The sequence below is a fragment of the Sus scrofa genome, chromosome 6 (assembly GCF_054392235.1).
Source record: "Sus scrofa isolate SSC_HxYL_T2T_F1_AM1 chromosome 6, Sscrofa_HxYL_maternal_Yorkshire_Landrace_v2.0, whole genome shotgun sequence".
In the NCBI taxonomy this organism is placed as follows: Eukaryota; Metazoa; Chordata; class Mammalia; order Artiodactyla; family Suidae; genus Sus; species Sus scrofa.
Window position 1 is genome coordinate 51,640,342 of NC_139388.1, and position 27,031 is coordinate 51,667,372.

The window sequence follows — 27,031 nt, forward strand, 5'->3', positions numbered from 1 at the left end:
AGGAAGTTAAGGGGGCGGGCACAAGGGCCGCCATGTTGAGCGAGGGCATCGAAGCCGCATCCAAACAGCGGTGACACCCCTATTCCCGCCATCTTTACTAAGGGCAACCGGAAATCGCCTTCTAAATTTGCCGGCCTTTGGCTCGCCCTGGGAACCTTTGGCACAATAGGAATCTGGCCTGAGGCGATAATTCACTGTCCCCGAACATTCTGTGCAGGGGCCACCACAGCTCTTTCGTAATGGTGAACGAATTGGAGAGAGATGAGTGTCCAAGTCCGTAATGGCAGAATAATCGGAGCCCTGCCAGTTTGTAACCATGCACTTGTACCATATTAACTAAAAAGAAAAATTTCCTACTGAGATTATCCAGTAAAAGTATAGACCAACATTAAGTGCTGACTATATAATTCGAATTCCCACACCACTGGGCGGGCCGGGGGCGGGGGTGGGGTGGGTAGGGGTTGTACTATTTTACCTTGAACACAGCGGAAACCTGGATCTGGAGACGACACTAGATTAAGGTCCCTGGGATTCAAGAGGGCTGAAGAGGCTATTTATGTGGCTCGTAAGTACATGTTCTTTTTTTTTTTTTTTTTTTAATGTAAGTTCCTGAGCCAGGGGTCGAGCCACAGCCACTGTAGAAGCAACACTAAGTAGTTATCCTGCAAGCCACATGGGAAGTCCATTAAGTACGTGTTCTTAATAAATATAAGGGTTTTTTGGGGGGGTACTGCTTTTTAGGGCCACACCTGCAGCATGTGGAGGTTCCCAGGCTAGGGGTTGAATTGGAGCTACAGCTGCTGGCCTACACTACAGCCACAGCAATGCTGGATCCAAGCCACTTTTTTTTTTTTTTCTTTTTGCCTTTTGAGGACCACTCCCACAGCATGTGGAGGTTCCCAGGCTAGGGGCCTAGTCTGAGCTGTAGCCACCGGCCTACACCAGAGCCACAGCAACGCGGGATCCAAGCCACGTCTGCAACCTATACCACAGCTCAAGGCGACACTGGACCCTTAACCCACTGAGCAAGGCCAGGGATGGAACCCGCAACCTCATGGTTCCTAGTCAGATTCGATAACCACTGAGCCACAACGGGAACCCCCCAAGCCACTTCTGCGACCTATACCACAGCTCATGGCAATGCAGGATCCTTAATCCACTGAGTGAGGCCAGGGACCGAACTCGCAACCTCATAGTTCCTAGCCAGACTTGTTTCCACTGCGTCAAGCCTGGAACTCCTAAATATAAGGTCTTTTAAAATCACTTTGGGGAGTTTCCGTTGTGGTGCAGCAGAAACGAATCCGACAAGGAACCATGAAGTTTCTGGTTTGATCCCTGGCCTTGCTCAGTGGGTTAAGGATGTGGAATGAGCTGTGGTGTAGGTTGCAGATGTGGCTCGGATCTGGCGTTGCTGTGCTCTGGCATAGGCCGGCAGCAACAGCTTCAAATAGACCCCTAGCCTGGGAAACTCCATATGCCGTGGGTGCGGCCCTAAAAAAGGACAAAAGACAAAATAAATAAAATAACTTTGGAAAAAGCCAGTTAGCCCAAGAATAAAAGTGCTTTACCAGTTCCCTGGTGGCCAAGAGGTTTCAGATTTGGACTTGTCTGGTGTGGCAGGGGTTGGATCCCTGGCCCAGAAACTTCCCAGGCTGCAAGGGCAGCCAAAAAAGACAAAAAACCAAAAAAACAAAACCCAAAACACATACCCACTTCTGCAAAACCACTTAGTTTTTGTTTGTTTCTGGCTGCCTCAAGGCATAGGGAGTTCCAGTTCTGAGAACCACAGTCTTGACCTAAGCTGCAGCTGTGGCAATGCTGGATCCTTAATCCATCGTGTCCGGCTGGGGATCAAACTTGGGTCCAGTGCTCCCAAGATGCCACCAATCCCATTGTGCCACAGCAGGAACTCCTTGAATATGTTCCTTAGGGAGATGTTCATGGTGAACCTGTCTCTGGGCTAAAGAGGTTGTAGGGAATATTTTGGCTTCTTAATGACTGTGTAAAGCAAAACTGTTTGGTTATCTACATGATGGAAAACTCTAGAACCACTATGCAGATACCAAGACAAGAGAAAAAAAAAATTTAAGCATGGAGAACACTTAGTTACGTTGATATATATTAAAAAATGGTTATAGGAGTTCCCATTGTAGCTCATCAGGTTAAGAACCCAACCATAGTGTCCGTGAGAACACAAGCTCAATCCCTGGCCACACTCAGTGGGTTAAGGATCTTGTGTTGCTGCAAGGTGCAGCATAGGTAGCAGATGTGGCTCAGATCTGAGTTGCTGTGGCTGTGGTGCAGGCCAGAAGCTGCAGCTCCAATTCACCCCTAATCTGGGAACTTCCATACGCCACAGAAAGAAAAAAAAAGTTAGAGATGGCTGTGTGTATATAGACTATCTAGGACCTGACTCATAACTGCTAACAAGGGATGAAAACTGGGTGCTGGGAGGCAAAGTAGGGAAATTAACTTTTTTTTTTTTACCCCTTGATTAGCTTAACAATAAATTCTAGAAGACTTACAAGTTTATGGCTGGAAGGTGACCAGTTTCTCCTTGTCCAGAGGTTGTTTGACCCTCCCCTGATGAAGCAAAGTTTCTCCATCTGATAAATGCCATTTGACTTCAGATGTTCATCCTCCACACACACACACCCCTCCCTGCCCCACCCCAGCACACATACATTCCCACCTACCAAGATTAGGGGATATCTATCAAGTTATTCTATGTTCAAAGCGTTGAATATATCCTTTAATTCAGCAACTTCACTGCTAGGAATTTACCTCCAGATCACTATCAGGGGAGTTGGCTAAGGTATTTGTATAAAAATAAACACAGTAGTAAGTTTGCAATAGCAAATAAGTGGAAACTAACTTCAGAACCAAGTGAGGCAAATCACAACAGATCTGCACGAGATATTTTGCAGGAATAAAGGAGGTTGTCCTGCCTGCGATATGATGCAGATCATATAGTACACAAAGCATTTTTGTCAAAAGAAAAAAACATATATTCAGGTGGGAGAACTTCCCTTCAAGAAAAATAAATCGGAGTTCCTGTCATGGCACAGCAGAAACGAACCCAACTAGGAACCATGAAGTTGTGGGTTCGATCCCCAGCCTTATTCAGTGGGTTAAGGATCTGGCGCTGCTGTGGCTCTGGTGTAGGCCCATGGTAACAGCTCCAATTAGACCCCGAGCCTGGGAACCTCCATCTGCTGCAGGGGCAGCCCTCAAAAAAAAAAAAAAAAAAAAAAAAAGGAACTCACCAAAAAATTGTTCCACTAAATAAAGTGACTGGGAGAGAAGCTCCCCTCATGGTTCAGCAATAACAAATTTGACTAGCATCCATGAGAATGTGGGTTGATCCTTGGCCTCACTCAGTGGGTTAAGGATCCAGTGTTGGCAGTTGCAGATGCAGCTGATCTGGAACCGTGGCTATGACGTAGGCGTGGCTCCAATTTGACCCCTAGCCTGGAAATTCCACATGCCACAGGGGTAACCCTAAAAGAAAAGTTTAAAAAAAAAAAAAAAAAAAAAAAAAGAGGGACTGAGGAATTGACTGAGGCTTTATCTTCTAACCTCATAGAAAAGCAGTGTTTACTTCATAAAATTAAGGCTTTTTTTCTTGTTTTTAGAGCAGCGCCCATGGCGTATTTAAGTTCCCAAGCTAGGGATTGAATTGGAGCTGTAGCTGCAGGCCTGTGCCAGAGCCAGAGTAATGTGGGATCTGAGATTCGTCTACACTGCGGCCCACAGCAATGCCAGATCCCTTAACTCGCTGTGTGAGGCCAGGAATCAAGCCTGCATCACCCTGGACATAGCCAGGTTTGTTACCGATGAGCCACAAGGGGAATTCTGAGACTGGCTTCCACAAAAAAAGAAACTCTGGAGTTCCCATCATGGGTCACTGGTTAACAAACCCAACTAGTATCCATGAGGACGCAGGTTTGATCCCTGCCCTGCTCAGTGAGTTAAGGATCCCTCATTGCTGTGGCTGTGGTGTAGGCTGGCAGCTATGGCTCCAATTCATCCCCTAGCCTGGGGACCTCCATATGCCGTGGATGCAGCCCTAAAGACAAAAACAAACCCCCAAACCCACTTTTTTTAGGAAAAGTTTATTTTTTCAAATATTAAATTTACACTACTTAAAAAAATAAAAAGACTCCCACAACTATGCTGAGCTTGCTTGCGCAGGGCCCATGAAACTACCAGGTCTCCTGGATTTTGCTCAGGACTTTTAAATGCTAGGATCATCCTGTCTGTAGCCCTGGGCCGCCCTGCCCCTCTTCAGAAGACCAAGTCGGGGAGCTCCCATCATGGCTCAGTGGTAATAAACCTGACCAATATCCATGAGGGTGAAAGTTTGATTCCTTCGCCCCCCTGAGTAGGTTAAGGATCTGACACTGTCTTGAGCTGTGGTACAGGCTGCAAATGCAGCTTGGACCTGCTATTGCTATGGCTGTGGTGCGGGGCGGCAGCTACAGCTCCAGTTCAACCCCCCTAGCCTGGGAACTTCACATGCCCAAAGAAGACTGAGAGGAAGGCAGACACACCCTGAAATCCCAGCAGGTGCTCTGTTTATTTTCCAAACAATTTTATTGAAATATGCCAAGAGTACATGGGCAGCACAAATGTATGAACAGGAAGAAAAAAAAAAATCACATGTACAGTAATTCTTTAAAAAGTGAAGGTTAATCTTGGGAGATATCAGTTCCCCTTCCCCTCCCCCTTTAGACTTCCAGAGTTTCCATTATGGTTAAGTCTCTACTAACCTAGAATTAAAAGAAAGGAGAAAAAAAAAAAAAAAGAGTACAGGAACATTTGCCAAAAAAAAAAAAAAAAAAAAGGAAGAAAAAAGGAAAGAGAAAAACAGCATAAAGGAAAGAGAAATGTTTTCCTGCTCAGATGGGACTCTTCATAGGCACCTAATTAGGAGGCGTGCTGAGCGGTGGAGAAACACAACTTCAGGGTGTAAGGGTACGGCCCATCTGCCAAAGAAAGAAAAGAGGTGTGACTTGGGCCCCTCTCTGAAGGCTCCCCCAACCCAGAGTTCCTCTGGTTTGGCACACATCTCTGCAATTTTCTGCAATTCACCCTCAGGGATCCAACTGGTCACCGACAGTTTTGAGACTCAAAAACGAGCCAAACACACAAAGCTTTTCTCCTTCTCTTCCTTCATTCAAGCCCATGGAGAGTCCTACTTCCACCTCTTAGCTGGCACATGCCAGACCTGCCCAGGAACTGGGTAGGCATATTTTACCTGCTGGCTAGTACAGCCTGTCCTGGGTACTATCCGAGCCAGCCTCTGACGCATAAAGAATGCCAATTCCCTGGAGAACAAGCCTGAATTAACTCCCAAGCCAGCAGAGTGGGTGGCAGCAAGCAGCCAGGCTGGCCTCCCATGGGAAATATCAGGCTGCTCTCCGGGCGACAGGTCCCACCTGCCTGTGCCAGTGGCAATGAGAAAATCTCTGGGGTCCTAACTTGATGGCAGGAAGGATGGCTCTGGCCCAAAGCCAGCCAACCCATTAGGCCACAAGGGGGCTGAGCGCAGGACACACAGATACTCACTTGGGTTTTTCATCTGGTAATGGTTCAGGAAGCCCAAAGTCTCCAGGGCATCACTTTTGGACTCCCACTCCAGCAGCCCAGAGGAGCTGCGTTCACCTGATGGGAAAACCAAAGTTATCTAGGTTGACCTGTGCAGGATTATCTAGGCTGACCTGTGCAGGAAGCAGGGAGCCGACCATCAACAATCAAAGGCGGCAGTGGAGTTGACTCACTTTTGCCTGAGAATACTTTCACAGAAGACGGCCGCTTCACTCCCAGCTCATCACAGATCTGCAACAGGCACAAAACAGACTCAGAAACACAAGCGGTGCCACATGTGGAATTCAAGCACAACTTAATGCTCGGATTTTTCTCAATAACAGCTTCTAAATTTTTATCACACACTGAAAGGTATTCCTGTGACCCCACCCCCAAAATTGAGGAGCACTGCTCTTAACTATGATGTTCCCTAAACCAGGAAACTGCTTTTTCAACGTCCTACCTTCAGCTGTTGTTTGGGTGTGTGCCGGCACTAGGTAAATAAATGCTGAACTCAAACAGCAGTGTTGCAGGCCAGAGGAAGGTCCAAAGTCCAACTCGGCAGGCAGTCACATGTCCACCCTTTCCCCTGGCTGTTCTGGTTTCCTAATAGCAACTAAACAGGACCCTCCCTTCTAACGCTATGTGGGTACCAGAGAGCCTGACAATGTGGATGCTTTGAGACTGGGCCCTGATCACAGACAGGGAGGAATCTTCCACAGCAAACAAGCAGCCACCCTAACTTACCAAAATGCAAAGAGCATGGCAAACTCCACTGTTGCTCAAGCTGGTGCCATTCTGAGCCTGTCTTGAACCCTGCTGCGTCCCTAGCACCCAACCCAGGGCCCAGCAAAGCAAAAACTCAATAGATTATTTGTTAAAAAACTAAAAATAAAATGCATGGCCTCCCCTGACAGCTGTTCTGGTGGACCAACTCCCTGTCACCCACCTCGAAGAAATTCTCTTCGGTCACCTCCAGAGGGGCATTGAAGAAGTGCAGCACGTTGCTAGGGTGCTGGATGCGGTTCTTGGCTGCCTGCTCCGGAGTGGAGAACCGATTGTTCCTCGATTCACTGAAGTCTTTATAACTGCAGGACCCATCTTCCAGCCCATATGACTGACCAGGCATGATGGCTGGTTGCTTGGAGACACTGGAGGACGGAAGGGGAGCCCTCTGTCAGACCTCAAATTGCCCCCCACCCTCTTTTGTGGCCTCTTTCCTGTATGATAGCACTGTGTGCCTCACAGGGCACCGCTCCGCAGCTAAGCTGAGGCTGACACAGCTTCTCCCACCGCATCAGGAGGACATCTGGGAACACACCTGCTACACCCAACTCCAGGCTAAATCAGCATCTGGCTTCCCAGCGCTCCTCTGAACCCTGTCCTGAGTGGGCCTTTTTCCCCTTCTCTTTTCAGGCCCTCTGACCCTCCGAAGCCCAGGGAGACTAGGGACCTACCAGACATTCAGCTTCTGCCCAAACATGAAGTTGTTGTTGAGGTGGGTAATGGCCCGGTCCACAGCATAGCCATCAGCCATCTCCACCATGGCGGCCCCCGGCTTGCTTTTCATGAATTTCACCTTGAGGAGAGGAGCTATAGTCAGCACCATTACCACTGCCCAGCTGCCAAAGACCCTTCTCCTGCACCTTCCAAGTTAGTTAAAAACAAAATTCTACTCTGCATCTAGGCTTCCATCCACTCACTCGTGAGTGGGGAATCAGACCAGAGAGCCTGCCTGGCCCGCAAGTGCTCAGCCCAAACCAGGCAGCAGAGACGAGGCAGCGTCTCCCCACCACAAAATCTGACCCATGAGTGGGTGATTTAATGAAACACAACAGAAAAGTGGGCATGGGGGGGAAAGCATCTATTTCCATCAACATCTTCTGTTAACATTCATTCATACAAATAACAGCCATAATTGTGTGGCTCATGTTATAAAACACCAAAAAACCCCAGCAGTGCTGGCTCTGAAGCAGGGCTGTCCAGCTCTGAGTCCTACTCCCACAAAAAAGGTACGTGCCTTCCATGCTTGTCTCATAAAGAATGTCTGAAACAAACTTACAACATGTACCTTATTAAAATGTTTGATACAGAAAGAATGAGCTAATATTAAACGGGCCAGGCCACAGGCTGCAAACTCAAAGGCTTGAATGAGTTTGACAGAAGAAACAACTTAGTCTGAGGAGAGCAGTCAACAGGCAAGCCCAGCCAAGAATGCCTCAAGCAAGGAAGGCAGGCCCAGTGTTGCCAGATCATCTTAAGGGTTCTGGAGAAAATCCCACTGAGCTTTATCTGTGACAGGTGAAATTCATAAGCCGTGTTCATGCAACATCACGTATCAGTACTTTTATGCGGTACACTCGTTTTAAGGACTTGGATGTTGTCACCGCTGTGCTTGGATTTGATCCATAGCCAGGAATTTCTGCATGTTGCAGGTGCAGCCAAGAATTTTAGTAAGTAAAAAACCACGCACATACAGTGAGGACCAAATAAAATCAGTCTGCAGTATTATGTGATTAAACAAGTTACCCTCTCCGGACCTGCTTGCTCCTAAAGAGGCTCCTTCCCCTTTGTTCACTGGGGGGCCAGAAGGTCAGGGCGGCCTGCCAGGTGTACAAGGAAAGCAGAGAACCTAACAGAAGCTCACCTTCTCCACATTGCCATACAAGCAGAAGACATTGAAGACCCGGTCACAGTTCATCTTAGATTGATCCAAGCCATAGACCATGAGCACAGGGCTGTCGGCGTGGGGGCCATACTCGGGTGGTGGGGGAGGGGGTGGGGGGTGCCCATACTGGGGGCCGTAGCGACTTGGGCCCCGGCGGTGACCCCCCACTGGTGGGCCCATCCTTCTCCCTTCGTAGTGAGGTGGGGGGGGCCCGTAGCCCTCATCATGGTAATGGCTGTGGTACCCACCGTGGGGCCCTCCTGGGGGGTGGGAAGGAAAAAGAGGGAGGACGGGTGAGAATTTGCGCGTCGGGCGGCGGGCAGGGGCACATGAGCCACGGGAGTCCACGGAGGGGAACCCCCTGCCCTCACCATATTCTGCGGGGTGATCTCCCAGGAGAGGGGGCTGCCTCTGGCGTTTGTTAGGGTTGCTGCCAGGGTCACCTGTAGACAGAGAGAAGAGTTAGAGCCAAACTTGGAAAAAGGGGCACCCCTTCCTCTTGACTGCAGAGGCTGTTCTCAGCACCCCTCAGCTCCTGCAAGCCTGGGCACCAGCCCCTGCTTCCTCACAAGGGCTACTGGGGCCTCCATCCTGCGGCCAGATGGACCCAGGGTGCGAGTAAAGCCCCAAGCTTTAAGGCTGGAGCCCACTGTCCCCATTCCCGGCCCCCAAGCAGGCTGCTTCCATTTCGCTGTGAAGGACGTAGCCGGGTTCTGGCCTCTCACCTGCCCTGGCTCTGGCAGAAACCCAGCTTTTGGCCCTATGGGTAACTTGCAGCCACTATGAAAGGGACTATGGAGGCCAGAATAGCTTTCTAAAACAACTCCCAATGAAGGAAGAGGAGTTAAATGCCAGAAAATAACCCGGGAAAAACAAAAAAAAAAGAAAAAAAGAAAAAAAATCATGCCCTTGAAGCCACAAGGTTCTAGGAGCTCTAAGCCCCTCTCTCTACAAAGACCACTTTCTCAATCTCCGGTCCCAGCCACCCTCCCACCTAGCCACGTCCAACCCAAGGAGAGGGGCTGTAGGAAAGGACAAACAGGGCGACATCAGCATCAGTTCAAATGAGCGGTCATGTACAAGGCATCGACAGGCTTAGACAATGGCGCAGATCCACCCCAGCCCCATCCGTCCCCAGCTGCAGTTCACCATCGTTACCGGCAACCCGGCACTTGAGTGGCAGCGCTGTGCTAAACGCTTTACAGACATACATCACCGTTTCTTAAATTCCTCACAACAACCCTATGAGGTAGGTACTATTTCAACCCCATTTTACAGATAAGGAAACTGAGCAGTTAACTTTTAACTGAGCAGTTAAAAGACACTTGGTCCGAGGTCACAAAGCAAGTGAGTGGCTGAGCCGGGATCTGAACCCAGGCCTGGCTGACTCCAAAACCCAGGGCTCGGGACCATTGCCCTTTCCTGCCACCCGGCCTGGGTTTTGTTTTCCAAGAGTCATTACAAAGATGGAAAAGGGCTACTTACAGCAGAAGTACAGAGTACAAAGTCCATTTGTCACAAAAAACAAATCTGTATTTTCTCTTACCATTGGACGCTTCAACAGTGAGTTAGCACAGTTCTGAAAGATGGCGTCCCATCAAACATACACTGCGACCCTGCATCACATGGTTTTACAGTCATAAATACAAGTTACGGTACACATCCGCTACAACTTTTTTTTTTAAAGAATTCTTTTAAAAGTCAATGCTTTGATTAAACCAAAAATGGCTCACAGATGTTCTGTCCTCAGAAGATACCAGAAAGTGGAAAATAAAGGTGTATGAAGTGGGTAGTGTCCCTCCATGTTGTCACCTCCTCACATTGTGTGCTGCAGTGCGGTGCTTCTGGCTGTGTAGCGCTCCATGTGCGTGTCTCCTGGTTATGAGGTGTGCCAGTGGCCCCACTATGCCCGCGCTTTTGGCCTTGGGAGCACGCCTGGTTACCCGCCAGCAGGTAACTGTGTACCTCTGAGCTGTTTGGCTGTCTGGTTTTAGGTCTGTTTTGGTTTTTTGATTTTTGTTGCTGTTGTGGTTTAAATTTTTTTGATTTCTGATCTCCAGTTGGTGCAGATTATGTTGGCAGCCGATGACTGCAGAAAAAATAAAAATATCAAAACAGAAAAGAAAAAAAAAGCCCTCCCCAAACCAAAGGACTTAAAAAACAAACAAAAACAAACAAAAAAACCAAACCCACATGGCGAGGAATGGAGAGGATCCTATTGTCTTGGAGGCCCATGGAATCTACTTCAGTCTATGAAACGTTCTCCGAAAAGAGCGCCGCTGGCTGGCTGGGAGAGCTCTGTTCTCTGTGTTTCCTACTTCTGTGTACATTTTCGGGTTCAAGTTTGCTTGGATTTTGACCTTTTTTTTTTTAATGTTTAATAAAAAAAGCAGTGTCTGCTGCCATGTTGCGTCTCTTTCTTTGTCTCTGTCTGCCTCTGTCTCTGTGCTTGTAGCTGTTCCTTGGAGCGCGGTGTGGTGTTCTTGATGTAGTGAGCTCAAGTCTGCAGCTGTTTCTGGGGACGTGGTGGAGGCTGCGTGTTCTGTTCTCTCCAGGAAGAGCTAGTGGTTTCTACCCTGTGTGTTGGTGAGCAATGTGCAGAGGCAGAGCCGCTGAAGTCTGGTTCCCGAGGGGGTGGCGAAGCACCGCCCTCACTCCAGGTCACCTCATCAGCTCATCAGTTTTTGACCCCCAGCCTGGGGGGGCGGCCAAAGCTGAGAGGCATCAAAACCAATGCACAGCCAGCCCCTGCCACTAGCCCCTGCCGGTCTGCACATCTTCTATTTATGTTCCTTGGAGAAGAAATGGTTGGTTGCCATGTTTCTGTTAGCAGTCATGTAATGCCATTGCCCGCTCTGGTACATTCACTTGGTCACCAATTTGCCTCTGACCTCTGGAGGGGGCAGTCAGCCCCATAGCGCCCATTTTGAGGGTCCTTGGGAAGAGTCTAGCCCGCCCAGCCCACTGCTTCCCAGCTGCAATGGCGAGCAAGACAGGCCTGCCTAGGAATGGGGGGCCTCTGGCCTTCCAGAGCCTGTGAGATGTCAGCAACCAGCCTGCTCCCTCAGCCCATGGCCTAGTCCCGACGTATCAGACCAAGATAGAAACAGAGATGGATGGTCTTGCTGAGGGGGTGCCGCTGTTTTTTCAAAGGCAATTCTCCACCTCTCCCTCCTATTCAAGGCAAATCATTCTTGACAGATTTTAGGAAGGGGGCTGTCCATCTGGGCCCCCTGCAGAGATGTTGTCTGCCCTCTATAAGTGAGGTGAGGCGTCTCCGCCCTGCTCCAATCCAGAGTGTCTCACCTCCACAAGGTCAACTTGCTCAAAGGCTCTGCTGCAAAGGCCTGGGAGCCCGCATCACCTCCCAATCTGTTCCCCCCAACAGGCAGACCCTCTCAATAGTGAACAGCAAGGGGACCATCCCTGGTCCAGCGAGAATGGAGAGTCAGTGGCCCCTAAGCAGGCTCCTGGAAGGGAAGCAGCAGAATCTGTTTGGGAGCTGCTACTGGTTCGTAAGCCATTGCTCAGTGAGGCCCTGCTCCCCACCCGGCCCAGGCCTCTGCCTTGACCCTGGTCCCTCAGCCACATCAAAGGGCCCAAAGCAGCAGCTAGGACCTACAGAGACCCCTCATTCACCCTCTCCCATGTCCTCCAAGAGGTGACCCCCCAAGGCCCTCCCATGTCCACAGGGAGCCCAATGGCATTACATAACCCTGAGCCCAGGTCTATGAAGTGCACTTGTCAAGTGAAGGCAAGGCGGGTGTATTTAGAACAAAGTGGCCGTCAGGATTACCTTGTCCACTGAGATTTGGGTTTGTGTAGTCCCAAGTATCCTGATCATTCTTGAACACATTCAAGCGTGTAGGCTGTAGGGACAAGATAAAGTTTGAGATCAGCCAGGCCCCAGGTTTGCCTAGGAAGCTAACAGGGGCAGTTTCCCAAACCTACCTTCGCATATTCGATCTTCAGAGTGCAACACCCTGAATAGATATCAGCCCCATTGAGTGAGGCCTTGGCTCGCTGGGCACTCTGCACAGAGTCAAATGTGAGGAAAGTTAAGGAAAAGTCCCATCCCGAGAGTGCCTTGGAAAGTTTCAAATTGTGCCAAAGAGGGATGAAGGCAAGGCAGCACCTAAAGACTGCTCCATGCAGGCTTCGAGGTTAGCTCACCGCCTACAACCACTTGATGGAGCCAGCTGGAGTGCTGCCCTGAACAGCAGGCCCTGGCCAGTGATCCTGTGACCTGTCTCTGCTCACCCCCTGCCCAGCCCAGAGGTAGCAGCAACCTTGTGTGCCACTACTAAACCTGAACGATCCAGGAAACATCAAGTAGGTCATACTCCTCCTGTGAAAAATCCAGAGGCTTTCTACTACGCCCACATCCAAGCTTCACCCCACCACGTGGGACGCCCTTCTTCCAATATCATAACCAACTCCCCCCTTCCATTTCAGCCATTCTTCAGCTGGCAAGCTTTCTCCAACACTAAGCTCCTGCCCATCTGAGGACCTTAGCAGAGGCAGTGTCCTGAGCCTGAATACCAGCTCCTACGTCCTCAAAGAAACTCAGTTACTACCTCCTCAGAGACTTTCCCAGGACCCCTGTGAATTCTTTCCTCTTGTATTTCGCAGCATGCTGTTCTTTCCCTTTGCATTTTAAACTCTGCATTTTCACACTACACAGGTGACACTTGAACACAGATGTATGTGTGAGCACATGTTTTAGGAGCTCCAACCCTCTGTGCAGTTAAAAATCCATATATCCAAACAACCACAAATGGTACAGCACGATAGTATGCATTTAGTGAGTGAAAACTGGACACACGATTCAAATCCATCCTGCTCAAGGACCAATTTTTTACATCTATTTACTAACCATACCTTCACAGGCTCTATGAAAGCAGTAGCACATGGCAGGCACTCAGAAGACACATGACAGATGAATGGATGGACCCCTACGGAGCCTGTGAGCCCCCAACCCAAGGAACACCTGTTTCGCAGCAAAGGATATTCCACCATGGCCTGGACTCCATTCTTCCGGAAAATGACGATTCTCTGGACAGGACCACAAGGGTTACAGATAGTATAAAGTACATCCTGTAAAACCAAAGACAGGCAAGATGAAGAGGCACTGGCGGGTCAATATGACTCAGGGGAGAAGATGAGGGAGAAAAACCAGGAGAGAAGTATCACAGAAGAACCACCTAAACAACTAACTGCTGTCACGCACCGTGGTAATAGAATAGATAGGGTTCAAGATGGTAAAGAGAAGCACACTGTTGACGCTCCGAGAGTCATCTGAGTCCCCAGGGCGGGAGATCTTCTGGCTGGTAGAGTAATTGACAAAAGCTGGGTGGCCCGCAATGTAAATTTGGTTGTCTGCTGCGTAGTTCACGGCGTTGCAAGCCCCCAACACATCTTCAAATTCCACCAACGCTTGTCTCTTTTTAGGCATTACCACCACATAGCTGGCAAAGAAAACACAGATTACAATCCTCTCAGGGGATGGAGACAAGGAGTCAGAAGGGCCTCAGTTTTCCACAAACTGACTCCTCCCTGGTCTCTGGATTCCTCTGGCCCCACCATGGTTTCCTGACCTGAGCACCCCTTGCCATAAGTGGCACAACAAGAGGTGTGTACAGTTTGGGCATCACCTTCTTTGGGAAAGGTTTCTTCCCAACCCCTCACATGATTAAACCAGATGGTCCCCCATCACAGTGCTGACCGCTCTGGATAGGGAACTGTCTGGGACGAGTCAGGACAGTTTTGTTCACTACTCTTTACCACTACCCACCACCTCCTGTACCAAATAGGCAAAACTACAAGGCACAGAAGGAGAAAAGGAAGGAGAAAAAAAACCCTGCAGAACTTGCTGTTAACTGATTCAAAGACTAACCCCAGGAGCAGAGGAGCCTAAGACCTAGCTACAAGAAGCTAGACCGAAATGACCACACATTCACATCCAACCAGATACCCAGCGACACACAGGACACCAAGGAATTGACTACCCAACCCCTGGCGTATGAGCTGAGTACCTAATGGGTCCAAACTCCTGCAAGGCCTCCACAAGGTCAGCTTCCACCACGCCGTCAATCAGGCCCCTGATGTGGACAACTGGGGAGGCAGGGGTTTTGTGTGGATCATCGTAGTTCTCCTGAGAAAAGAAGCAAAAATAAGACTTCACTTTCTGCTGTACAAAATGGTGGCCTATGAGCTTCTGTGCTGTTGGGGTCCCAGTCAAAGCATTTGAGCCAAGGAGGACACACAGGGCAGACAAGGGGACCAATTACCCCAAAAGGATTCTGGGCCAGCAGAGCACATGGCCTGAGTGTATGGCCACTTGCCTCATGGTTCTCACTGTAGCTTCTGAGGATGGCAAAATGGAGGACTAAGCAAGTTCCATTTTATATTCCTCCCAAAACCTGTCTGTTCCTGCTGGTCAAGGAAATGTGGGAAAAGAATGGCTTGGAAAGAGAACATCACGGACAGAAAAACTCAATTTGCTGCTCCAGTCTGAACCAGGACATCCACTCCAGCTTCTGTGTCCTTCCAACCTAGCCAAGCATTGCTATCCCTCACCACTTATCCCCAGGTCCAGCAGCTCCAGAAGCTAACAGGCCAGTCTTGGCTGCTTCTGGCCGTTAATTATTCTCCCACCAACATCTGTGTTGGAAAATTCTACTTAGGCCCAACTTAGGTAAAGGAAAAGTTTTTCAGGAAAACAAAACTCCAACCTGTATCACTAAAAACCAAGACAGTTCCCTTCCCAAGGGAAGGAAGTATCTTTCCACCCACAGCCTCTGGGAAATCAAAAGGAAAGTAACTTTCTCTACCTCTGCCCAGCTCTGGGCCCAGCCTGCCGCTTGAACTACCAGGCAGAAGCCCATGGAACGGAACAGAATCGGATTCTATTTCAGGAATGAACCACACAAACCACAGGAGGCACACCCGCTCGATGGCTACCAGCTCAGATGGCTACCAGCTCAGCGATTTGGAGTTCCAGGGCCCCTAATCCCAACCCCTCCCTGCAACAGCTACGGGACCTGGACGGATTTACTTCACCTCAACAGTAATACCACGCCCTATCTCCTACAGGAGTGTCAAGAATTCAATTGAGATAACTTTAAAGCGCACGGAACAAGACCTGGAACAGTTTAAATGCTAGTAAATCACAGCTACAGCGTGCTATTAAAACCTGGAAAACCCGGCAAACGGCTGACCGTGACCAGGAGAGGACTTCATGAACTTCCAGGGAGGAGGAACCGGGCTCCAGGCCAGCAGTAACAACTGGTAGCCTCTTCCGCCTAGGGGATTGAAGAGGCTCCAATCCCTTCCAAAATGCCCACCCTCAGAGAACATTTTGATTCGAGAAACTGACTGCATCCAGTTAACCCCTAGAAATTGTAAGCAAACTTGTGATAACTCCAAAGCTTGGCTTAAACTTCTAAACGCCCAAGACCTTTCACAAGCCCTTCTTCCGGTTTTCGATGCCCACAAAAACGAGGAACATATCCTGGTCTAAAAAAACATCCTTAAATAAATGAGTTTCTGTACAGGGACAAACCATGACGCTACAAAAACTAAAAACGATCAGGCAGAATTCCCCACTCAAGCAGAGAAAAATGCCACCGCCCACGCGCTCCCCGCGGTGCCCCCCCCCCAACAACCGCCCACGAGGCCGGGGCAGGAGCAGTGCGCCTGCGCAGGGGGCCAGACAGGAAAACGATAGAGAAAAACGGCCAGGCCGCGTGCCTGGCCCCCACAAGCTAGCCCGCGGCGCCTGCGCAATGCGCCAGCCGCAGCGCGAGCAGTTTCCTCCACCCCCCACCTCGGGATACCGCGCACGCGCAAGCGCCTGTCCTCGCGCAAACCCCGCCGTTTGCCCAACGTCTGCCCCTCCCCCACCCCACCCCGTCCTTCAGGGCGAGGGCCTGGGCGCGTGCGCACAGACTCAGCCACCTAAAATTAATACTCTCTAGATTGGCAATCTTCCCTCCCTTCCCCGGCCGTCTCCGGCGCCTAGGGCCCTGGCCTCACCCCGCCGCCGCCGCCCGCCGCCCCGGCTCCACCGCCGCCGCCGCCTCCATGCTGGTCGCCGGCGTTGTCAGTCTTGAGCCGCTTAGGGGCCCGGCCGCCCTCACTGCCGCCGCCGTAGTAGCGGCCACCGCCGCCTCCGCCGCCCGCCGCCGCCATCTTCACCATCGCTCCGGACCGCCGCCGCTGCTCGTCCGGCTGCTGCCTCTGCTCCAACCGCCGACGCCGCTTCTCCGCCCGGGGCAGCAGCCTCCGCGACATGGCGGCGCAGAACCCGCCTCCCCCCGCCTCTCATTGGGGGAGGGACACGCCCGTCACTCGCCGCCCCCACCCGATAGGGGGAGCCACTGGTCCCGCCGCGGCGGGAGGGGAAGCCTCCGTCCGCCTTGCGTGCCTATAGGATAAAGGCCACGCCGTTCTGCAAGAGCGCCCGCCCTCGTTTGTCTGGGACACTCCTTATAGGCGAGCGCTTTCTGCAAGTTATTTTGCCGACCCCACCGCCTTAAAATAAACTCCAATTTGATAGGTCGGATTTCTGGCACAGCCTGGCCTCCTTTGGAGTACCTGATAGGAGCGGCGCTCCCCAAGCTCCTGAAAAGCCCCGCCTCCTTCCCGCTCTTACTGGTTTTCTCCCTCGTCCATCAAACGGAGAGCCCTTAGTCATCCAGTCGCAGCGACTCCCTTCCCCAGCCTCTCTACAAGGAGAGAAGGAGGCCCCTCCCTTTTGCTTTTCACTACTGGCTGCTGTAGATGTCCGTCGTCTGGGTCTCCACCCGATTAGTCATTTGAGAGTGGAATCCTCTCACCAGATTGTAGGACCACTGGTGGGCCCTGATTGGGTGGAAAGGGGAGCCCATCCCAGGCCCGTAGGCGCTCTTTGGCGCAGTCAAGGAAAGGATGGGAGGCGAGGACGCATGCGCGAACTGCTTTCTGGCGCCTCCGAAGGCGGGGCAGCCCTCCAAAGGAGCGAAGGCCTGAAGTACCTTGAGTAGTTTCTGATTTGCTGTGAGCAGCACTGGAAACCTACACCAAGTTACAGGGAAACGGCCAATGTAGCTCTGTCCCCGTCACTATATCCTATTCCTCTCTATCTCTAACTTTCACAGTGCCAGAGGAATTGTTTTTAAAAGTCCCTGTCTGACCTTTTTCTCAGTATAAAACCATTTGCTGCTGCCAACCGTCTAACCCTGTCCGGTTTGCCGGCATTCTTTCACCACTCCACCTCTAAATTCAGCCACAGTAACTCAGTTTGCAGAAAGAAAAGGATTTTTCGCGCACCTCTCGATCTTTGGCCAAGCACGCCTTTCCAAACGACACTTTCTCCACTACCCCAGAACTAAGGAATAAATTTCTCTAGCCCGTGCTCAGTTCACTCTGAAAGTGTCCCTAGTCCCTACCAGCCCAGACCGCAGGGCTTCCCCCATGATAATCCCTGATCACTCAGCCCAATGATTTTCACACGACAGCCTTTACAGGGTTATCACAGTTTGGTTCTGGGTGGGTTGGTTCTGTGTGGGCAAGGGAAGGGTGGTCCCCGCCTCTGCCTTAGACTGGCCTATCTACCAAACGCAAGGTGTATGTAGCACCCAGCAAAGTGCTAGCATTAGCACTCTGCAAAGGGAGTAGTTCTAAGCGTCCAGTGGGCCTCATTTTCTTAGGGCCGGGCCAACCCTCAGAGGACACCCTCTCTCAGTCTCTAGAGTCCAACAACGCCCAATAGTTGGAACCAGGGGGCGGGGCGGGGCGGGAGCTGACCTAGGATGCCACCCTATGGGCTCTAAGGTTATGGGGCTGCCTGTTGGTGGGAAGGAAGAAGCAGTCAAGAAGAGAGGAGACAGTAGTGGGAAATGCGGGGGCGGCCCCCCTAAAGATGCTCCGGAACCTTTCCATCCGGGTGAAAGGGAGTTCCCGAAATGGAGGTCCCGGTGGAAACTAAGTTAGAAATGGGATCAGTGGCACTAAGATATTGGGACCAGGCCTGGTAGGTCCGCGGGTTTGGAAAGAGAAAAAAGTTGAGGATTGGGCTGTGGGGATCTAAAACAGCTCCCAGTCACCCCGGGAAGACCCGAAAGGGCGGAGAATAGAAATGGGGGACCGCTGGGCGCCGCCAACACGTGATCTGTGCTGCGGTGCAAAGGCGGGGCGGGTCCCACTGAAAGGCGGGGTCCCAAGGTCCCGACGTCAGAGGAATGCGGTGGGGGGAGGGGAGAGAGGGGCCCCTCCCCTCCCCGCCCCCGCGCCCTGCCCGGACGCCCCTCGCGCCGGCGCGCGGCGACGGGACGCGACGGAACCGTCTCTCTCACGGCACCTTCCAGGCAGCTCGCCCGCCCCTGCGCGCCGGTGGCGGGCGACCCGGTGGCCGTGTTATCTGCACCCCCCGCGCTGCCGGCCCCTGCCCCTCCCCCACCCCATGCGCTCGGGCCACGGGCGGCGCCTCCCCTACGATCCCCCCGCACCGCTGCCCGACCCCTCGCCCCGAGTCCCTACCAGTTCGGCGGCGAGCCTGGCCGGCCGTCCGAGATCGAAAAGAGCAGACACTGGGAAGTTTTGGGGGAGGGAGGGGCGGGCCTTAAAGGGACCACGACCTCTTTCCAGCCAGGAAAAAAAGAAAGGGGGGGGCGGCAGAGGTGGGGAGACCGAGAGGTGCTCCGCGGTTGAATGGAGGAAGCAGCGTAAAAAAGGAACGGGAAGACTCTCGCGTCCCTTTTCTCCAAACACCCCCAAGCCCTCACCCCCCCCCCCCCGCCCCTATCCCTCACAGAAAGTCGCACAGTTGCTTGAGAATCACGCCTTAATCCTTCTGGTCAGCCACGTGTTGTGCTGGTTAAGGTAGATGCTGAGGTGCACATTGTGCGGGTGGGGAAATGGGCTCGGAGAACGCAAGCGACTAACCCAGGATCCCACAGCTTGTAAGTGGCATAGTAAGATTTGTCTGCCACCAAAGACGCAGAACCACTGAACTGCAGGGCCTGTTACGGTTCTGGGGGCTGCACTATCCCTTGGAAGTTAGAGTGGGCCCCGGGGTCAGACTGCTACCTTTCAAGTATGGACGCTGCCCCTACATATCCTGTGGCCTTGGGAAAGTGATTTAGCATGCTGGGGCCTCCGTTTCCTCACCCATTAGGAGGTTGGTAATATCGCCTGCCTCTCTGGGTGGTCTTGAGAGGTGCCGAGAATGTCTGGAAGCGGACCTCAGGTCTACCTCCCTTTCACAAATAGGCAAAAGTAAGGCAGAGAGAGGGGAAAGACAGCTGAAATTCACAGTTGGGCAGCCTGGGAAAAAGCAAGTCCTTCCCTCCTTAACACTCCCACCGCTTAATCTGACCCACGTGGGCCCATCTAAATCCATTCCCAACCCTTTCTTGTTCTCCCCCCGGCGCAAACACCCGTTTTCCTTCTGTTCATCAAATACCCAAAGCTCATTTCTGACTTTGCACTGGCTGTTCCTCTGCCTAGAATACTCTTCTCCCAGGTCTTTGCTCCTGGTCTGACACATCTTGGCTCAAATATTGAACACTCCAGCCTAGTTAGCTCCCTCAGGCAGTTATAATCATGGCTTCCGGTTTATTGTCCTCTTTGCTTTTATTGCCATGTGAAAATATCTAGTTATTTAATTTCTGTCTCCTCACTAGAATCTGGGCTCTGGGCCAAAAGAGAGTATGTTTTAACTACTCCAAGGGCCTACCCTGGGGTCATCCATTCACTCAACAGATGCTTATTAAGCCAACACTATTTGGGGCATCTGGGATAAAATGGTGAACAAGATAGGAAAAAATTGGAGTTCCCTGGTGGCCTAGTGGATAAGGACCTGGTGTTGTCTCTATTGTGGCTCTGATCTCTGCCATGGTACAAGTTCAATCCCTTGTCCAGGAACTTCTGCCTGCCGTGGGCATAGCCAAAAAATAATAATAATACATAAGTGATCTTTATAGGTAACAGGAGTTTCCACTGTGATGCAGTGGGTTAATGATCCAGTGTTGTCTCTGAGGTGGCATGGGTTCCATCCCTGACACAGTACAGTGGGTTAAGGATCCTGTGGCATAGGTTGCAGCTCCTCAGGCTTGGATTTGACCTCTGGCCTGGGAACTTCCAAATGCCTCGGGTGCCCCCCCCAAAAAAAGGAAGGATATTCTGAGAAGGTGACATTTTAGCAAAGCCCTGAAGCAGGGAGAGAGAAGCTCATGTGAATACTGGAGAAAAAGCATACCAAGAGGGAACAGCCAGTGCAAAGGCCCTGGGGTGAAAAAAATTGTGCCTGGTGTGTCCCAGGAATTGCTTTGTGGCTGGAGTAGAGGGACAGGGGGTAAGTGGTAAGTGATGCCATCAGAAACCTAAGCTACAACTCCGGTTTTCGACCCCTAGCCTGGGAACTTCCATGTGCCGCGGGTGTGGCCCTAAAAAGAAAAAAAAAAAAAAAAGAAGAAATGAGACATGTCTAGATTGGTAGATGGCAGGTTTAATAAGCAAGGGAACTAACATAAGAGAATAAGAGGCTTGTCGGGGCAGCCGCAAGATGAATAGATCTCTGCACCCACCTGCCAGAATCTTCAAAAAAAAAGTTTTTCGTCTTTTTAGGGCCACAACTGCAGCTTATGGAGGCTCCCATGTTAGGGGTCCAATCCAAGCTGTAGCCACCAGCCCACGCCAGAGCCACAATCCAAGCTGTAGCCACCAGCCCACGCCAGAGCCACAGCAACGCCGGATCCTTAACCCACTGAGCAAGGCCAGGGATCGAACCTGTGTTCTCATGGATGCTGGTCAGGTTCGCTAACTGCTGAGCCACAACAGAAACTCCCCAGCAAAGGGCTTTTAAAGGCCAAGTGAGGGGGAAGGGGTTGTAGGGTTTGTGATCAGCTCATGCACAATTCTCTAACTGGTTCCTGTTGAGGAAACAGGGCAGTGTCACAGGGTAAACATTATCAACCCTTAGGCTCCAGGAGTCCTGGGGGCTGTGTGTTCATGGTCATCAAGAAGTCAACCTCTTCCACTTGGTGGTAGGTTTTCATGTCTGTAGAACAACTCAGGAAATATGCAGCAGCTACTATCATTCAGGTACTTCAGAGGAGCTAAAGCAGAGCATAAGGGGGCAGGGTCTGCCCTGTAGGGCCCTGTTTAGTTACACATGCAAGGGTTTATTTCTAGAATTTGCATTTCTAACAAGCTGCTGCCAGGAACCCTTGATATACAGTATCAGATTAAACCTGAAACTGGAATGGGAGTTCCTGCAGAGATGCAGTGGGTTAAGGAGCTGGTGTCGCCACAGCTGTGGCTTAGGTTGCAGTTGCAGCTTGGATTCGATCCCTAGCCTGAACTTCCATATGTCATGAGTGTGGCTGAAAATGAAAAAAAAAAGTTAAAAAAATAATAGGAGTTCCTGTTGTGGCTCAGTGGTTAACGAATCCGACTAGGAACTATGAGGTTGCGGGTTCCATCCCTGGCCTTGCTCAGTGGGTTAAGGATCCGGCGTTGCCATGAGCTGTGGTGTAGGTTGCAGACGCGGCTCAGATCCCGCGTTGCTGTGGCTCTGGTGTAGGCCAGCGGCTTCAGCTCTGATTGGACCCCTTACCTGGGAACCTCCATATGCCGCGGGTGTGGCCCTAGAAGAAGGCAAAAAGACAAAAAAAAAAAAAAAAAAAAAAACAACAACAACAAAACAACTGGAAAGGAGGTTATATTTTTCAAGAAGTCATAGAGAAGCCCTGCAAGAGGCAAAGGAGTCAGACCTGCATACATCTGGAGAAGTCGTTCCAGGTGAGACAGGAGGAAAGGGGACAGGGCACGACCCTGAAAAGAATGACACAGCCGCTGAGGATACAACAAGAACGAGGTAGAAACAACTCGGCCCAAGACGGTAGATTTGACTTTCTGCAGACCTTGAGCCTGACTATATACCCATATAATAAATTAGCACGTAGGAAAAGACACGCCCACAGGTGCCACCACAGGTCTGAGGCCAACCAGACCATAAAAGGCCGAAAAAGCGGCGCAGGGGCCCAATTCCTGGAAATCCCCTTCCCCAAATAACGAGAATATTCCCCTTTCTCATTCGCATGTGAAATTACCCAGCGCATGAAAACCACCCCCACATCCTAGGGCCTCTCTCCCCTGAGACCCTCCACATTCTGCCTGTGGAGTGGGTCTCTCTCTAAATAAACACGTTTTCACTTTGACACACTCTTGAATTCTCTCCTATGTTAAGCCAAGGACCCCGCACTCTGGCGGCACATCCCCGGGACGTGCCAGAGACCCGGGATGTGACCTTTCTCTTTAGCTCCTTCTCTTGCACCCTAGCAGATGAAAGCCAGGCAGAGGCTCCACGGTAGGTGGGCGCCTGGCAGGTGTGGGGAAAAGAGAGGAGGCCCCGTGAAGCTGGAGCAGGTGAGGGAGGGGCGAGTGGGAGGAGATGAGGTCCTGGGGCAAATGGGAAGGACTCAGGTTTCACCTGGAGGGAGCAGGGCCCTGTGACCTTGGGAAATGGAACTGCAGGATGAGAAGAGGTGAGACCAGGAGGGTGACTTCTGTGAGGCAAGGGAAGTGATGGGCTTATGATATTAAAAGCCAAAAAAATTAAGGAGTTCTCTTGGTGGCGTAGTGGTTAAAGGAGCCGGCATTGTCACTGCTGTGGTGCGGGTCACTGCTGTGCCTTGGGTTCGATCTCTGGCCTGGGAACTTCCACATGCCATGGGCGGGGCTGGAAAAAAAAATTAAGATTTCCTCTCGGGTTAAATTTTCCTCCCACCTGGGTAGGATAATGGCTCAACTTAGATATCAGAAAAGAAAAAGAAGGTATTCCCATTATGGCACAGCAGAAACAAATGAATCCATGAGGATGGGGGTTCAATCCCTGGCCTTGCTCAGTGGGTTAAGGATCCAGCATTTTTGTGAGCTATGGTGTAGTTTGCAGACAAGGTTCAGATCCCATGTTGCAGTGGCTGTAGCGTAGGCCATCAGCTGCAGCCCTGATTTAACCTCTAGCCTGAGAAATTCTACGTGCAGCTGGTACGGCCCCAAAAAAAGAAGAAAAGAAAAGAAAAAGAAAATTGTGTTTCTTGCAAACCAAGTTCTGGCCTGAGAGGAGGACCTATGATCTATTTTTAAAATTTCCTCTGGCCGCCATGTGGGTGGACATTGGAGAAGATCACCAGGGCTGGAAGCCAGGAGGTGGGAGAAGCCTGGGACTGGCCCAGGATGGGGCTGTGGACGGGGAAGATGGGGTAGGGAGGAGTGGGGAGAGGAAGGGTCCAGAGGATGCTTGGGCTCTGGCCTCGGGATGGAGGGATCCTGAAGGCCATCTGGGAAGAAGGAATGCGTTTCAGGAGCTGCTGTGGCTCTTTTGAGACATCATGAGATGAGAAGCCCAACAGGAGGCATCAGGCACCACGCCCAGAGCTCCAGAGTGAACAAGAGGCCTAGTGTGACCTCCAAGACAGAAACTAGTGACACCCCGAACATCGGTCATTTAGTTCCACTGTCTCATACTTTGCCTCATCTCCATGCCTCACCTGTACAGTTAGCGACCTTAAAACTCTCTGGAGTTCCCATCGTGGCTCAGTGCTAACAAACCCTGCTAGTATCCATGAAGACGTGGGTTTGGTCCCTGGCCTCACTCAGTGGGTTAAAGATCCCGAGTTGCTGTGGCTGTGGTGTAAGGCCGGCAGCTGCAGCTCCAATTTGACCCCTAGCCTGGGAAGCTCCATATGCTGTGGAAGGAGGTACGGCCCTAAAAAGACAAAAACAAACAAACAAAAATTTAAAACACCCCAAACTTTCTTTTATGTTTTATTTTTTTGGCCACATCTGTGGCATATGAAGTTCCTACGCCAGGGATTGAGTTTGAGCCACAGTCTTTTTTTAAATTTTATTTTATTTTATTTTTTACTGATTTTTATTTTTTCCATTACAGTTGATTTACAATTTTCTGTCCATTTCTACCGTACAGCAAAGTGACCCAGTCATTCATATATGAATGTATACATACACACACACACACACACACACATATTCTTTTTCTCATTTATTCTCCATCATGTTCCATCACAAGTGACTGGATAGAGTTCCCTGTGCTGCGCAGCAGGTTTGTTTTTTTTAATTCAACACATTTATTTATACAGGAAACATTTCACTCCAGGAAGTGGAAATCCAGTGTCAACTGCCAAAAATAGAAGATAATGGCACAAATAAAGCCAGTGATGGAGCAAGGATCAAAAAGAGGTGCTAAAAGCATTGGGTTAAAAGTCGTTGGGGGACAGGTTATTCACAGGGTCTCAAGGTGCCACCCACAGATAACGTTATAATTTAAAAGGAAAGACAGCTGGCTGTCACTTTCTTTTCTTTTTTCTTTTTTTGCCTGCCCTGTGGCATATAGAGTTCTTGGACCAGGGATCAGATCCAAGCTTTGAACTAAGCCACGGCTGCAGCAATGCTGGATCCTTAACCCAATGTACTGGGCTGGGGATCAAATCCAAGTTCCAGCACTCCCAAGAGGCTGCTGATCCTGTTGTGCCACTGTGGGAGCTTCTGGCAGTCACCTTCCACTATGGGCTGAGTTGTATCTTCTCAGAATTCATAAGTTCAGAATTCCTGCTGTGGCACAGTGGGTTAATGATCCCTCTTGTCTCTTTGAGGGGCCAGTTCCATCCCTGGACCTGTGCAGTGGGTAAAGGATCCAGGGGTGCTGCAGCTGTGGCGTGGGTCGCAGCTCTGGCTTGGATTCCATCCCTAGCCCAGAAACTCAATGGGCAGAAAAAAAAAAAAATTATGTTGAGGTCCCAATCCTGAGAATCTCAGAATGTGACTATCATGAGGAAAGGGCTTTTAAGAGGTGATTGAGTGAAAATGAAGTCATAAGAGTGGGCCCTGAGGCAACGTGGCAGGGGATGCTTATTCAAAAAGGAGATTAGGACAAAAACATACACAAAAGAAAGGCCAGGTGAAGCAGAGAGAAAATGGCCATCTCCAAGCCAAGGACAGATGCCTCAGAATGAAATCGAGCATGCTGACAACTTAAGAGACAGCCTCCAGAACTGTGAGACAACACATTTCTGTCCTTTAACCCCCAGTCTGTGATATTCCGTTATGGCAGCCAAACCAATATACCCTTCAACTCAATGAGCAAACTTAGCATCACTGACCACCAGGCCCCCGATGTGATGTAATAAGCAGGACACAGCATCACCTAGAGTGAGGTCATTTAACTGCAGAATGGGAACCTAATGAGGAAACTCCAGACAGATCCAGAAAGTGGGGCTGTCCACAAGACATACTTACGCAGAAGATAAAAATTTCTAAAACTCAACAACAACAAAATAACCCAACTTAAAAATGGGCAAAGGATGTGGCTCTGGCATAGGTGGAGTCAACACTTAGCCTGGGAACTTCCATATGCCACAGGTGTCGCTGTAAAAAGAAAAAAGAAAAAAAATAGATTGTTTTTAAATTTTTTTTTTTTTTTTTTTTTGTCCTTTTGCCTTTTCTAGGGCCGCTCCCGCGGCATATGGAGGTTCCCAGGCTAGGGGTCGAATTGGAGCTATAGCTGCTGGCCTACGCCAGAGCCACAGCAACTCGGGATCCGAGCCGAGTGTACGACCTACACCACAGCTCATGGCAACACCGGATCCTTAACCTACTGAGCGAGGCCAGGGATCGAACCTGAAACCTCATGGTCCCTAGTCGGATTTGTTAACCACTGAGCCACGATGGGAAGTCCAAAAAAAAGAAAAAGATTTTAAAAATAAATAAATTAATTAAAATTGGTAAAGTTTTTTTTTGTTTTTTGTTTTTTGGTCTTTTGGTCTTTTCAGGGCCACACCCATGGCATATGGAGGTTCCCAGGCTAAGTGTTGACTTGGAGCTGTAGCCACTGGCCTATGCCACAACCACAGCAACCAGGGATCCGAGCCACATCTGTGACCTACACCACAGCTCATGGCCACACCTGATCCTTAACCCACTGAGCGAGGCTAGGGATCGAACCCTCATCCTCACGGATGCTAGTCGGGTTTGTTAACCACAAAGCCGTGACAGGAGCTCCCTGGGCAAAGGATTTGAACAGACATTTCTCCAAAGAAGATATACAGATGGCCAACAAACATAGGAAAAGATGCTCAGCACCACTAATGATTAGGACAAGGCAAATCAAAACTACAAAGAGATATTACCTCACCCACAGTAGGATGTCTACTCTAAAAACAAAAACAAAAGCAGAAAACAAGTGTTAGCAAGGATGTAGAGAAATCAGAATGATAATGCATTGTTGGTAGGAATGAAAAATGGTGCAGATGCTAAGGAAAATAGTGTAGAGGCAAACTGTTAAAAAATTAAATTAAAAACAATTGCAGGGATTTCCTGTTGTGGCTCAGTGGGTTAAGAATCCAACTAGTATCCATGAGGATGCGGGTTCAATCCCTGGCCTGGCTCAGTAGGTTAAGAATATGGCGTTGCTGCAAGCTTCGGTGTAGATCAAAGATGTGGCTTGGATCTCGAGTTGCTGTTGCTCTGTCTTTGGTGTAGGCCAGAAGCTGCAGTTCTAATTTGACTCCCGTATAGGAACTTCCATATGGTATGGGAGCAGCCCTAAAAAAAAATTTAAAAACTGTTGTAAAAAATTAAACATAGGCGTTCCCTGGTGGCTCTGCAGGTTAAGGATCTGGCATTGTTCCTGCTCTGGCTCTGTTAGTTGCTGTGAGGCGGGTTCAATCCCTGGCCCCAGGAAGTTTCTCATGGCACAGGCTCAACCAAAAA

The 27,031-nt window shown here is 50.3% G+C and overlaps 2 protein-coding genes across 6 annotated transcripts in view; one reads left to right on the top strand and one right to left on the bottom strand.

The window, feature by feature from the left end:
• NFKBIB (NFKB inhibitor beta) overlaps positions 1-27,031 on the top strand; it is a 1,076,695-nt gene that overhangs the window by 1,003,237 nt on the left and 46,427 nt on the right. The gene's annotated exons all lie outside the window — the stretch shown is intronic.
• Positions 4,578-18,830, bottom strand: HNRNPL (heterogeneous nuclear ribonucleoprotein L). Of its 5 annotated transcripts, XR_014806090.1 has the most exons (15): positions 18,779-18,830; positions 16,295-16,685; positions 14,293-14,411; positions 13,488-13,725; positions 13,269-13,354; positions 12,209-12,305; positions 12,054-12,126; positions 9,804-9,873; positions 8,629-8,700; positions 8,237-8,517; positions 7,047-7,168; positions 6,539-6,740; positions 5,784-5,841; positions 5,572-5,667; positions 4,578-4,988 (listed from the first exon to the last, which is right to left on the bottom strand). XR_014806090.1 is itself a non-coding variant. In XM_084960682.1 (14 exons), exons 2-14 carry the CDS (start codon positions 16,550-16,552, stop codon positions 4,930-4,932), a joined length of 1,761 nt encoding a protein of 586 aa, XP_084816808.1. In that variant the 5' UTR covers positions 16,553-17,314; positions 18,779-18,830; the 3' UTR covers positions 4,578-4,929. The 5 variants fall into 5 exon arrangements, 3 of the variants coding, with proteins under 3 accessions (XP_084816808.1, XP_084816807.1, XP_084816806.1); XR_014806089.1 differs by lacking the exon at positions 18,779-18,830 and having other exon boundaries at positions 12,209-12,303; positions 13,267-13,354; positions 16,295-16,572; XM_084960682.1 differs by lacking the exon at positions 9,804-9,873 and having other exon boundaries at positions 16,295-17,314.

Coding starts and splice junctions, on each gene's coding strand:
- HNRNPL (XM_084960680.1), bottom strand. CDS start 16,552: ATGTCGCGGAGGCTGCTGCCCCGGGCGGAGAAGCGGCGTCGGCGGTTG. Junction 8,701..12,053: donor CCCAAATCTCAGTGGACAAG/GTAATCCTGACG, acceptor CTCTGTCTACAG/GTGACCCTGGCAGCAACCCT. Junction 4,989..5,571: donor TTACCAGATGAAAAACCCAA/GTGAGTATCTGT, acceptor TTTCTTTGGCAG/ATGGGCCGTACCCTTACACC.